The 14,160-nt window shown below is 31.7% G+C and overlaps 1 protein-coding gene across 1 annotated transcript in view; it reads right to left on the bottom strand.

Moving 5' to 3' along the window:
* The window catches only part of LOC139528258 (beta-1,3-glucosyltransferase-like), a 51,117-nt gene that overhangs the window by 18,147 nt on the left and 18,810 nt on the right, over positions 1 to 14,160 (bottom strand). The window contains exons 5-9 of the mRNA XM_071324146.1: positions 6,688 to 6,796; positions 6,012 to 6,148; positions 4,660 to 4,723; positions 3,528 to 3,647; positions 2,990 to 3,059 (exon numbers count right to left, since the gene is read on the bottom strand). Coding sequence (XP_071180247.1) covers positions 2,990 to 3,059; positions 3,528 to 3,647; positions 4,660 to 4,723; positions 6,012 to 6,148; positions 6,688 to 6,796 — 500 coding nt within the window. The remainder of the gene's footprint in view (positions 1 to 2,989; positions 3,060 to 3,527; positions 3,648 to 4,659; positions 4,724 to 6,011; positions 6,149 to 6,687; positions 6,797 to 14,160) is intronic.

The raw sequence follows: 14,160 nt of genomic DNA, 5'->3' as shown, positions 1-14,160 counted from the left end.
TAATACAAACCATTGTTTAGAAACCCAAATACATTTTGTGTAGGTAGTCTAACGGAAGAGAGTATTTCTCACACGTTTTTGTTGTTAAGTTTTTAAAGCCGCAATTAGATATATTTATTTAAGGATTTGAAATATTATGTAAGATTCCTCATACTTGTGTATACATGATATAAGCTTATTATTACACTTGCATATATGAAGAACTCGTCACAAAAGGGTTTCATATGAAATAAAATTTAAAAAATAAAATCCTCCCACCCGCCCCATTATTTTCAAAAATTTGGATGAAAATCTACTAATTAATTTTAGTTGGCCTAAGCCCAAGAATTTAATTTTTGTTAAAATCAAACTTAGTTTAATTTTGGACCCTTTGGACCTTAATGTAGACCAATTTGAAAACTGGACCAAAAATTAAGAATCTACATACACAGTTAGATTTGGCATATCAAAGAACCCATTTATTCAATTTTTGATGAAATCAAACAAAGTTTAATTTTGGACCCCCATTTGGACCAACTTGAAAACTAGGCCAATAATTAAAAATCTAAGTACATTTTTAAATTCAGCATATCAAAGAACCCCAAGGATTCAATTTTTGTTAAAATCAAACTAAGTTTAATTTTGGACCCTTTGGACCTTAATGTAGACCAATTTGAAAACGGGACCAAAAATTAAGAATCTACATACATAGTTAGATTCGTCATCAAAGAACCCCAATTATTCAATTTTTGATGAAATCGCACAAAGTTCAATTTAGGACCCTTTGGGCCCCTTATTCCTAAACTGTTAGGACCAAAACTCCCAAAATCAAACCCAACCTCTCTTTTATGGTCATAAACCTTGTGTTTAAATTTCATAGATTTCTATTTACTTATACTAAAGTTATGGTGCAAAAACCAAGAATAATGCTTATTTGGGCCCTTTTTTGGCCCTTAATTCCTAAACTGTTGGAACCAAAACTCCCAAAATTAATCCCAACCTTCCTTTTGTGGTCATAAACCTTGTGTCAAAATTTCATAGATTTCTATTCACTTAAACTAAAGTTATAGTTCGAAAACCAAGAAAATGCTTATTTGGGCCCTTTTTGGCCCCTTATTCCTAAAATGTTGGGACCAAAACTCCCAAAATCCATCCCAATCTCCCTTTTGTGGTCATAAACCTTGTGTTAAAATTTCATTGATTTCTATTCACTTTTATTAAAGTTAGAGTGCGAAAACTAAAAGTATTCGTACGACGACGCCGACGACGCCAACGTGATAGCAATATACGACCAAAAAATTAAAATTTTTGCGGTCGTATAAAAATGTCCGTACAACTGTCATTTTCAACAATTTTCAAAGTTGTAAACCCTTAATTTTAGAAAAAATTAGCGGAGCGAAACTTAAACTTGATCTGTAACTCATCATGGTTAGCTCACATACCAAAAATCAGCCCAATATCTGAAAGCATTTAGAAAAAAGGTCATATTTAAATCTGTAATTTTCAAAGCCCATAATTAAAGCAAAAATTAGCTGGGAGGAACGAAACTTGAACTTGATCTGCAACTCATCATGAGTAACTCACAAACCAAAAATCAGCCCAATATCTGAAAGTGTTTAGAAAAAAATTCTGTATAACTGTGATTTTCAACAATTTATCAAAGTCCAAAGCCCATAATTTCTGCAAAAATTAGCCGAGCAGAACAAAACTTAAACTTGATCTGTAACTTATACTAGACCTATTGCTTAAAGTATCTGATATATGGACTTGACCACCAAAACTTAACCTTGTTCACTGATCCATGAAATGAGGTCGAGGTCAAGTTAAAATGTCTGACGGGCATAAGGACCTTGCAAGGTACGCACATACCAAATATAGTTATCCTATTACTTATAATAAGAAAGAATTTAACATTACAGAAAATCTTTAACTTTTTATTCAAGTAGTCACTGAACCATGAAAATGAGGTCAAGGACATTGGACATGTGACTGACGGAAACTTCGTAACATGAGGCATCCATATACAAAGTATGAAGCATCCAGGTCTTCCACCTTCTTAAATATAAAGGTTTTAAGAAGTTAGCTAACACTGCCGCCAGATCACTATCCCCATGTCGAGCTTTCTGCAACAAAAGTTGCAGTCTTGACAAAAACTAGCTATAGACTATCACAAAAATAATACCCCATGAAAAGTGACAACTGATATTTAAAAATGTTGCAAGTTTTTGTACCTGTTGAATTATTTCCTGAAAATTAAGAAATTATTGCGATGCTTTTCAATATTGCGAAAAAATGTGACAGGGTTATAATCACAATAATTTAACCTTGCATTTTGAAATATTTTGTATGAATTAAACATGATTTTTCTAAATATCGAAAAAATTAAAATTACATTTTAGTCTAAAATGACAAAATCTCAATAATAAATGCATGCAATAATTTCTGAATTTACAGTAATCATTTATTGAATAATCTTCGGTTGTCTTTTCACTTTAAATTTCACAGCAAACCTAAGTTTATTAGGTAAATGGGACTAACTTTCATCGAATATCTACTCTAAACATGTGAAGGGGAGATAACTACTCTAAACATGTGAAAGGGAGATAACTAACACAATGTAGTACCTTTTTGCCAAATCCATAAACATGGTTTAATATCTAAGTTTTTACTTTGGCTCTTCAGAATTTGATGCGGATATATGGTAATATTTCATCATGAAATTGAATTTAATAAATCTGTTTACCACAAAAGTTTGAACTCAAACCAGTTACTGTTGTACTTTCAAGTAGATATTCAAATCTATAAATATATCAGTTTTCAAAAGGTTCATATTACTTGTAAATTTTGATGAAAATATTCCATTAATTCTTTTTCTGTTTTATTGGCTACATGTAACACATCTAGCTTTCCTTTAAAGTCTTGATTCTGGTACCATATGGATTCATATTAGCCACTTGTAAATATTCAACTTGTTTATTCAGTAAAGGGAGATAATAAGCAATAAACTTACTTCTGTCTTTGTGAAAGTTTTCACATGTCTTCACTGCAACAAAAAGTTTGTCTTCATGAATTTCTTTACCCTAAAAAAAGACCAAATTTTTATTTAGCCTTTTCCCAGTATCTTTTATCACTCCTATCTGAAATTGTTTGTGGTATGTTGCAAGGCAAATTTATGCGCCTACAGAAAATACTCTTTTTGTCCCTTAGCTTTTCAAAATTGTGACCTTCCTCATTAATATTCTGTTCTTTTTTATGTATTTACTTTTCATTATTTTATTTTCATCATTTGTGATAATTGGAACACAAAGTAGACTCGGCAAGATTTAGACCCAGCTACATGGTGTTGGCACATGCTCATCGTTGAGGACCATATTTTGTATTTAGATGATTAATTTAGTTGTTGCTTGGTTGTTGACTTCATTGACATTTATATCCACATAACCTTTTATTCATGCATGCAATTTTCTAAGATAATTCATTCCATTGAGTAGTCTTGAGAACTGGGGTCAGTCTTTTCTAATTTTTCATTCTGTTTACAATTAACTTACACAATCAGGGAATGGAGTTGGATACCATGTAGCACATCCTTTTGATGACCTAGTGGTACACAGCTGTTTAATGTCTGTCATCTTCGTACCTTTACCATCGTTATCAATATACTTGGCTAACTGTAAATACGTAAATTGAAATATCTGAGAATCCAGGAAGAAAATAAAATATGTAAGATTATGACATGACCTTTTCCATATTGGCCCTGGTATAATCCCGAGACTCCCATATCAACACCAATAGGGCCAATATGGGTCGAGGGATGATACCAGGGCCAATATGGAAAAAACATGTTATAATCTATTTATCACATATTTAAGTTCTGCAGAAGAGAAAAAAAGTTAAATTATAACAATTAAATGAAACATAACAGGTAAAATTAAAAAAAATTATCACAAAAGTGGTTGTCACATTTTCAAATTAAGTTTTTATTATTTACTCCACAGAAATTTATTGTAACCTTTCCACTTAATTTGAATATGGCAATACATAAACGCAGGAATTCGGCATAACTTAGGCTAAATCGATAATAGTTGGTTGCAATGAATGCAATGACGTCACGTCATTTGGAATCAGGGCACAATAACCAATAACCTCTTTTTTGCCCCTGGCAATTTTACGGTTATTACATATATGTAAAACCCAACGTATTTGTAACAAATATGTGATAAATACAAATTAAAACATTCGTTAAAACTCTATATAAAGCTCTGTGTTATATGATTTATCTTGGAATATATTTTATTTACATTTTCCAAATATTCATTTCTAATAATATTGTGCCACTGTATATCAATTGATATAAGGATTGTAAGCCTTGTTAGCCAAGTGGTTTAAGTAAATCAACTACTGCATAACTAGCCTGTCAACACAGAGGTGCCAAGTACCCTTCATGTGGCAGATGCATTCAACTCCAATCTAAGTTGAAAAGGATTGTCAGTTTTTCTGCCAAAGGTTGGTGGTTCACTTCAGGCACTCCAAACAAGAGCCAGTAAAAAATATGTTGCAAAGAATTTGCTTTAGAATAAATATTATGTTAATTATTTTAAATAGATTAACAATATTTTTTATATGACCTTTGTATCACTTCCTAAAATTAACCTAGAATTTTAAAAGGTGTTCATCCCTTACCTCATATTTAGGATCAATTGAAAAATCAAGTCTATACCCTTCATCTGGCCAATTATCACCAATTCTGAAAAATATTATAAAAAGTTTTATTCAAAGTGACATATTGGCTTCAATGGGGTATATATCTCAGTCCTGTATAAAGAATACACTTTATGAAATGTCTTAGCAAAAACAGTAATATAGACTCTGGTTGCTGGATTTTCTAGCTATGTTGAAAACCGGTTGGAGGTCTTGAGCAGTTTTCTGCTCTTTGGTTGGGTTTAGTTTAAACATATTTATTTATAGTGGATTGGGAAACAAGTTTTGCAACTTATATTAATCCCTTTCCACTTTATGGGTGCGAGTGCTGCCTTGTAGCGGCATTAGCCTGCTCTTTTTCGAAATCTACAAGGGTGTCTTTAACGTGCAAGAGATATGGCTCTCTCTCTTAACACGGGTCAGCCATTTATCGTCCCCTTCCGACGGACTATCATCGTTTCCTCAAGACCATACTCGCAAATGGTGTCCAGGAACCTTTGTGTTCGTAGTCCGATGCACTAACCACTACACCACGGCTCTCTTTGGTTGGGTTGTTGTCTCATTGACACATTGCAAATTTCTATTCTCAATTTTAGATTTTTTGTTTGGTCATTATCAAGTGTCTGACCTATTGAAGTTGTCAGAACATTTCTTAGAATTACAAATATATTATTTCCTTGAGAGTCGTAGCAGTTGGCTGTGGCCGGTGATAGAATTTTTCAATTTTGTTTGTCTTTTGTTGATTTCTTTAATTTTGTAGAAAAGTTTGGATTGATATATATTGATTTTTGGTGATTATAAATGCCACTTTCAGCAGTATTTGCTATATTATGGTGGTCAGTTATAATTGGTGAATGAAGCTAGAGTGCCTGGTAAAAACCACTATCATCCAAATGGGAAACTGGCAAAACTAGTCGCTCTTAAGTTTTGAGTCTTATATTTTTGCCAAGTGAGAAGTCAAACTTATAACATAATTCATGAGAGGCTAGTGAATACTGTGGATTCATTGATATTCGTTGGATACCAATTTTCATTGATTTCTTTGGGGCAGGGGAACCACAAATTTAAAAGTTCAACGAACTACAAATTTTCTAAAGGAATGTACGCAGACTAAGCCAAAACCACAAAAATTTAATATCCACGAAAATCGAAGTTTTCATAAATCCACAAAAATGAGTACCCACGAAAATAAATGAATCCACAGTAAACTACTTAGAACCTAAACAAAGTTTGATATCATTTTAATAGACCTTTCAATGAGTCAGGACAAGTAGGGAGTGAATTTAAGATAGATTACCAATTATTGCATGTTTATTCATATAACATATATTTACCTTGTAAACAGTGAATTACTTATTGCAAAACCAGCACCAATATCTGGATAAGAGAAAGACTTTGGGTTGTCATGGAATGCATAGTGATGTATAATAGTGGCTTGTTGGTCTTGTAAAGCATGGCCTAGAAAGTAGTCCTGAAAAAAAATCCAAATATAAATATATACATGCAAATCTTCTTAAAACTCAAAGAAACTCATTTTAAAAGGGCGGATACTAAAATGGAAACTACTTGATGTAAGGTTTAGAACTGAAAATAAAATATTCCTTATCTATTTTCTATGTGATGTCATTGTTTCCCTTCTAATGTGATTTTGAGGAAAGAGTATGTAATTATTTTTAACCATCTAATTCATAGCATAGACAAACTTATAGAAGCATGCAGTAAATGAACTTTTTTTACCAGTTATAGTAAAAACTTAAATAATAACTTGTAAATTTTATTTAAGTTAAAGTTAGACTGGAAATTGCAATACTTGTAAGATTGATTATAACATGCCTTTATGAGTTCAAACATGAAATCAGGGATGACTTTGAAATATAATTAATAAAATTACAATTACATTGCAAATATTATCAATTCATTTACACCATTTGTAGTAATGTGAACTGATTTTATCTAATATATTTTCAAACCTTTCCGCCCCCCCCCCCCCCCCCCCACCATCATACACACCTCATCAAAGTCAAATTTACTAAGAACTTTTGTAAGTTTTTGTATATCTAATCGTGTGTCTTCTTCACATATAAATACCCAAGCTTTATCATCCAAATCTTCTTCTAAGCTGCAGAAATATAGAAAGTTTTATTAGCAACCATCATGCAATTATGAACAATATATTTTTACTATTAATGCATTGTTATTTCAGTTTATTGTACACATAACATCTCTAGTCAACTTAATAAACATAGTTTAAATGTATCATGTATGTCTTTCTATTTACACAACAATGAAGTTATAATAGCCTAATTGTAGGAGATAACAAGAATGTGTCCAAAGTCCATGGATGCCCCACTTGCACTATCCTTTTCCATGTTCCATGAAATGTAAAAATTGGGTAATAATCTAATTTGGCATTAAAATTAGAAAGATTATACAATAGGGAACATATATACTAAGTTTCAAGTTGATTGGACTTCAATTTCATCAAAAACTACCTTGACCAAAAACTTTAACCTGAAACTCCCACTTTCATTTTCTACGTTTAGTGGACCGTGAAATTGGGGTCACAAGTCTAATTTGCCTTTAAAATTAGAAAGATCATATTATAAGCAACAAGTGTACTAAGTTTCAAGTTGATTGGAATTCAGTTTCATCAAAAACTACCTTGACCAAAAACTTTAACCTGAAACCCCTCTTTCATTTTCTATGTTCAGTGGACCGTGAAATTGGGGTCACAAGTCTAATTTGGCTTTAAAATTAGAAAGATTATATCATAAGCAACAAGTGTACTAAGTTTCAAGTTTATTGGACTTCAGCTTCATCAAAAACTACCTTGACCAAAAACTTTAACCTGAAACTCCCCCTTTCATTTTCTATGTTCAATGGACAGTGAAATTTGGGTCAAAAGTCTAATTTGGCTTTAAAATTAGAAAGATCATATCATAAGCAACAAGTGTATTAAGTTTCAAGTTGATTGGACTTCAGCTTCATCAAAAACTACCTTGACCAAAAACTTTAACCTGAAACTCCCACTTTCATTTTCTATGTTCAGTGGACCGTGAAATTGAGGTCAAAAGTCTAATTTGGCTTTAAAATTAGAAAGATCATATCATAAGCAACATATTGTAACGTTTTCGCTAACCGGTGAGAGAACCTTTCTAACCAACCAAACCAACCAACAGACTGGACAGACACCAACAACAAACCAAAAGAAATAAACAGGAAATATGAATGCTCAGAATTACTACTGCTACCGCTACTGCATACTGCATATCACACAAAAATAGTTTCTAGGTCGGCAAACGGTCTCCTTTTTATGTGTGTGTGTGTAAAACGATGGTATTTTTATATGTATTGTAATTAAGTATCAGATCAGTCTTAGTTTGATGTTCTGAATGTAAACAAAAAGTCGCTTCAAATGTATAACAAGTTTTATTCACCAGACATAATATTAATAACAACAGGAACAAGAATGGACAGATATAAATCTTTTAAAGCAGCGATCAATAATTAACAATATTTCGTATAGATTAGACAAACAGAGAATTCTTTAAAACAGCTACACCAAAATCAGCATTCAACAAACACAGATACTATCAGCAACTCTCTATGTAAATACAAGTAAAATACTAAACAAATAAATAAGTCACAATGTTCCTAACCCCATTAACAACAACCCTGACTATTTAAAACAAGCGGACACTATTGCCGACTTTACGCACCTTTCTCCAATTTAAAGTTAAAATTCATTATCAAACTTTATTCTCTTTAAAAGTATTAAATTTCTGCCTCCGTTAAAAACTGGAAACTGGAACAATAAGTTGAACTGCATAAATAATTATTTTGCATAAATATTGCAATATTCTGGAACTTAAAAGATATTAAAACTTCTGCTTTAGAAAGACAACTGTACCTTGAAATTTATGAGAAAGTAAATAAAGCTGCTAGCCGGCGACAGGGACAAGCTGGAACTCACGTAAAATACTATAAATCTTACGCTAGTGTTGTTATTTCGCGTGAGAAATATTCCAAATATGGGGTGAAATCAATGACCTAATAAGGAGACTTCCTTATAAGGTACATATCTTTGCACTTAACGTCTGATCAAATGACGTCGATACAGCCCAATAACTACGAAAAGGTGCGCAACGTCGGTGCACAAATAGTTCATAAGAACTTATTACAATAATCGAAATAAATCTCTCTTCTGAATAAACTTTACATAAAATACTCTAACATGTATCCCTAATTTGAAAATCATACAAAAATATAACTACAACATGTTCAGGACAGTCTACAAATTATACGATTTCTAGGCTCACTATATTTATAATAATACTCGTGACTTCCGGTAACAGAGAAAGTGAAAGTAACGTACAATTAATCAAAAGCTGCCGGTAAGAAAACAGACGTTTTCTATCGTTTTGGAACATACAATATTAAAACGATTAAACAATATATAGGTAATAATGAAACAGAATACACACATTAACTGCTTTAATAAAATAATACAAAGTACGGTTGGCAGAAATATAGAGAAAACTACCCGTCCCTAGGATTTTCATGGCATTCCATCTATGCCATCGATTTTTCATGGAAAAAGGATGGAAACGATGTAAAATTTGATGAAATTCCATGAAATTCATGGCAAAAATTTTCCATGGCAAAAATTGCCATCGTTTCCATATTTGCCATGAAAGAAATTTCATGGAAAGGATGAAAATCTATGGCAATCGATGGCAAAGTTTGGACTTTAACTTTTTGGGGGGATGGAAACGATGGCAAACTGTGGACTTTGAAATTTTTAAGGAAGGCAAACGATGGAAAAGCAGCACTTAGAAATTTTCAAAGATGAAAACGAAGGCAAATTGGACTTAGAATATTTTGATGATTTGAAACATAAAAAGTTACTGAAAACATTATCAAAAATCTAAATACATGTTTAGATTCAGCATATTAATGAACCCCAATAATTCCAATTTTGTTGAAATCAAAAAGCTTTATTTTGGACACCGATTTGCACCAACATGAAGACTGGGCCCATATACAAAAATCTAAATACATGTTTAGATTCAGCAAATCAAAGAACCCACAGAATTTATTTTTTGTTAAAATTAATCTAATTAATGAGGACCAATTTGAAAACGGGACCCAAAATAAGAAATCTGAATACTGTTGATTGTGCATATCAAAGAACCTCAAGGAATCAATTTTTGATGAAATTAAACAAAGTTTGATTTTGGACCCTTAATGTAAACCAATTTGATAACGGGTCCAAAAAATCAAAAATCGAAATACATGGTTAGATTCAGCAAAGAACTTCTTATATTTAATTTTTGTTGAATGCAAACAAAACATTTTAATTTTGGAGCTTAATGTGGTCACAATGAACCAACTTAAAAATTGAAGTTGGCCCATAATAAAAAAATCTAAATCTAAATACATGTTAATATTCAGCATATAAAAGAACACCAACAATTCAATTTTTGTTGTAATCAAACTGAGTTTAATTTTGGACCCTGGGGCCTTAATGTGGACCAACTGGAAAACGGGACCCAAAGTAAAAAATCTAAATACACAGTTGTATTTGGCATATCAAAGAACCTTAAGAATTTAATTGTTTATGAAATCATACTTAGTCTTATTTTGGACCCTTTGGACCTTAATGTAGACCAATTTGAAAACAAGACCAAAAATTAAAAATTGAAATACACAATTAGATTTGGCATATATCAAAGAACTCCAATAAATAAATTCAATTTTTGATGAAATAAAACAAAGTTTAATTTTGGACCCTTTGGACCTCAATGTGCACCAATTTAAAAATGGGACCCAAATTCCTAAAACTTTATACATGGTAACATTTAGCATATTAAAGAAGAACCCAATGAATTCAAGAATAAAACCCCTAAATTGAAAGGGTAAAGAAATATAAGCAATCTATACAAAGTATTAGAAAAGTATTGTTTTTGGTCCCTTATTCCTTAACTGTTGGACCATAACCATTAAAATCAATCCCAATCTTCCTTTTGTGGTTTCAAACCTTGTGTATAAATTCCACTTATAAAACTTAAGATACTGATAAGTGTCTTAAAAAGTGTGTATGGGAAAAAGAGGTGGGGAAATCGTTTGATACTGAATTTCGTTGGAAAAAAGAAATAAAATGCATTAATTTTTTTCACATAGTATATATATTTGAATGATTTCTGCATAAAAATAACATGTACAGATATTTGAAATAGTTGAACAAAGATCGCAATTTATGTCATTCATATTTTCGCGGGATTTGAACAGGAAGTTATTTTGCGCATGCGCATTACTAAAACTCGCGCTTTTCCGGTTGTTGAAAATTTGAAAAGATAGAACAACAAAGAACGAACAGTCGAGGAGAAACTTGCCGTTTATCAAGTATCATTATGGTATGTCGATATTTCTATGTGGCTATCACTGTTTTTCATATGTATGAATTGTATCTAGAAACTCCAAATAGGTATCAAAATTGAACAATCAGAGAAAAATATAACGTCAACATTGACATCCCGATGAAGTTTGGACACATGGAAGGTCAACAGTGAACAATATATATCATATAATTTCTTCCATTATACTATTTTCAAGTGCATTTTATGTTCTAAGAAGCATGTTCATTTTCACCTAGGGTAAACGAGTTAAAAATTCAATTAAGAAAAAAAGGGGGTTGCACTGGCGTTTACAGTCAATAGTCATTACTGTGATCAGGTACATTTCCTGACATGTATACCAATAATATGTGTCTTTGTTTAGTTTACAACAGCGTGATTGTTCAGTCAAACTCAAATGATATTGAAAAGATTTTTTTCTGTAAGGTACATGTATGATAAGTATCTTAGTATTTTCATAAACTTTTCAATGAAATTTTACAGGCCTATTGTAGAACAGAACATCAAGAATCACAGCTTTCAACAGATAGTCAATATACCATTCCCACAAGTAGCAGAAACTTTATGGATACACCAAAGAAGGAAAATTGGACAGAAACCAGTGTCAAACAAGAAAAATGACCGCAATATATATGTATGTATCATCACAATGAAAAATTATTAAAGGTCAATGTCACTTGCTTTAACTATAAGGGTAAATATGCCTTCATCTACTGTTAGTAGGAAGACGGTGACTGATGATTTATTATGTTGGACAAAATCAAAATGTTAATGGACATGAACTAAATCTGGGAAAATAAAACCAACAAAACAAATTATATGATATCTACAATCAACTGTTTCTTTTGTGGTCAGTAATAGTCACTCACTCATAATACATTATGTTAATAATACAGTGTAACTATAAATAGAGGAATATGGGGAAATGTTATCAATGCAGCATGAGATATGGGTATAGAAAGCTATATAAACTTTTATATATAATTTGAACTTCAATGCCTGACATGATAGCTGTTGGAAGGTCGCTGTGTGCTCTACAGAGCATCTACACGTGTGTCTTACAAAGATTTCCAATTTTTAAAATAATTATCACACATTATCTCTTGATACCAAACACCAGGGGTTGAAGTCATAAAACTTTGCTCAGTGCTCGGAGCACAAAAATCATGCTCGAAACATGAAATCCAGCATGTTGATTGGTTGATTTTCGAGTACGAGTACAAAAAACAGACTCGAAAGTTTTATGACCGCAAGGCCTGCAGTGCAAAATATCAAACACATTTTTTGTTAATTTTATTTCACTAGTATATATATATTTTTCAGAATAAAAATTAATATATATGGTAACTTTTTTTTCTAGGCATCATATGAAAGAAATGGAAAGTTGTCCACCAGGTCATCAACCATCTGCCAAAGCCAAGTAAGGAACACAAGACAAGATAGACGAAAGATAGCAATAATGAACTTTGAACATTTCCAAAATGTTTAACTTTACATTAAAACATAGTCTAATTTTAATAGTTTTTATTATTTTAATCTATTTTGCTAGCAATATATGGCAATGAAATTTAAACGGTGAAGCTTTATTTTGAAAGTAATCAGGTTAATTCAATCTGATGAGAACTCCTGTAGATATTTACTTTTCCGGTGTCCTATTTTGAAAAGAATATGTTATTAAACTATACAGAACTATACAAGGTAATATTACAGGTCTACACGTCCATTTGTGAGTGAATACCAGGGAAATGCCATGGATGCCATACTTTCCATGGCAATCTGTAATTGTTGCCATCATTTTCATGGCAACCTGCCATAGATACCATACTTTTCATAGAGGCCATGTCAACCTGCCATTGATGCCATACTTTCCATGGAAATCATGGCAATTTGCCATCAATGCCATGCTTTCCATCCTTTTATGATTTCATGGCAACGATGGAAATACTGAGTATACAATCCCTGTCACTCTTTTTTTCGATGCCATGGAATTCATGAAAACCATGAAAAAGCTCGTTTCAATACTCCATCGTTTTCATGGCAACAATTTTGCCATGGAAATTCCATGGAATGCCATGAAAATCCTAGGGACGGGTATGTAGACAATATCAATAAAAATCTAGACACTGCTATCTGTCAAAAACGTCACATTACCCCCTCCTTACAAAAAGAGGTCGCCCCGACCGCGGGTTATACACAACCAAATACGGTAACTGTCGCTACCTGATTTCACATATATAATTGGTTCCAAGTTAAATATACATATAGTTTTTTTTATTTTTTATTTATTTTTTCAATAGTCAGGATTTAACATCACCCTTACAGCACCACCTGACTAGGGTGTTACAGGGTTTCAAATATATAACAACAATAGACTATTGTTTTATCAAGATTTACACAAACTAAAAAATAAATATTTTGAAAATCTTTTTTTTTTTCTCTCTCTCTTTCACACTCTCTCTCTCCTTCTTTCTCACTCTCTCTTTCTCTCTTTTTTCACAATCTCTTCATATAGAAATATCTATAGATTATTATAAAATAGAAGAAAAAAAAAAAAGGTTTACATGTGCTATGCATATATTACATGTTGTTTGCTCTGTTCCATAAATAGGTCAAAAAGATATATATATTGATATAAATTTGGTTGTTAGATTACCATTCAGGATAAATAATTAGCATAGGGGCCCAAAGTTTTTCAAGTTCAAAAACTTTGTTGTATTTTCTTGCTGTATATAACTCTAAGTTATAAAAGTTTCTCAGTCTATTTTTTAATTCAATTGCATTTGGAAGCTTTTCTTCTAGCTTGCATTTATATATGTATTTTTTGGCAAAAATTACAAGAAAATTTAAAAATAAGCTTTCTTCTACAAAACCAAGAAAAAAGTTTTTTTTGTTAAAATCAATGTTAACATAGAAATTTTTCAGGCAAGCACAAAACAAATATAAAAAATTTGATGTCACTTGACAATCATAAAATAAATGTCCAATAGTTTCATCTTCACATCTACAAAAAGAACATAACTTTGTATCTTTGATTTTAATCTTATATAAAAATGTATTTGTAGGAATA

The sequence above is a fragment of the Mytilus edulis genome, chromosome 6, assembly GCF_963676685.1.
Source record: "Mytilus edulis chromosome 6, xbMytEdul2.2, whole genome shotgun sequence".
In the NCBI taxonomy this organism is placed as follows: Eukaryota; Metazoa; Mollusca; class Bivalvia; order Mytilida; family Mytilidae; genus Mytilus; species Mytilus edulis.
This window is presented reverse-complemented; position numbering and strand designations above follow the sequence as displayed.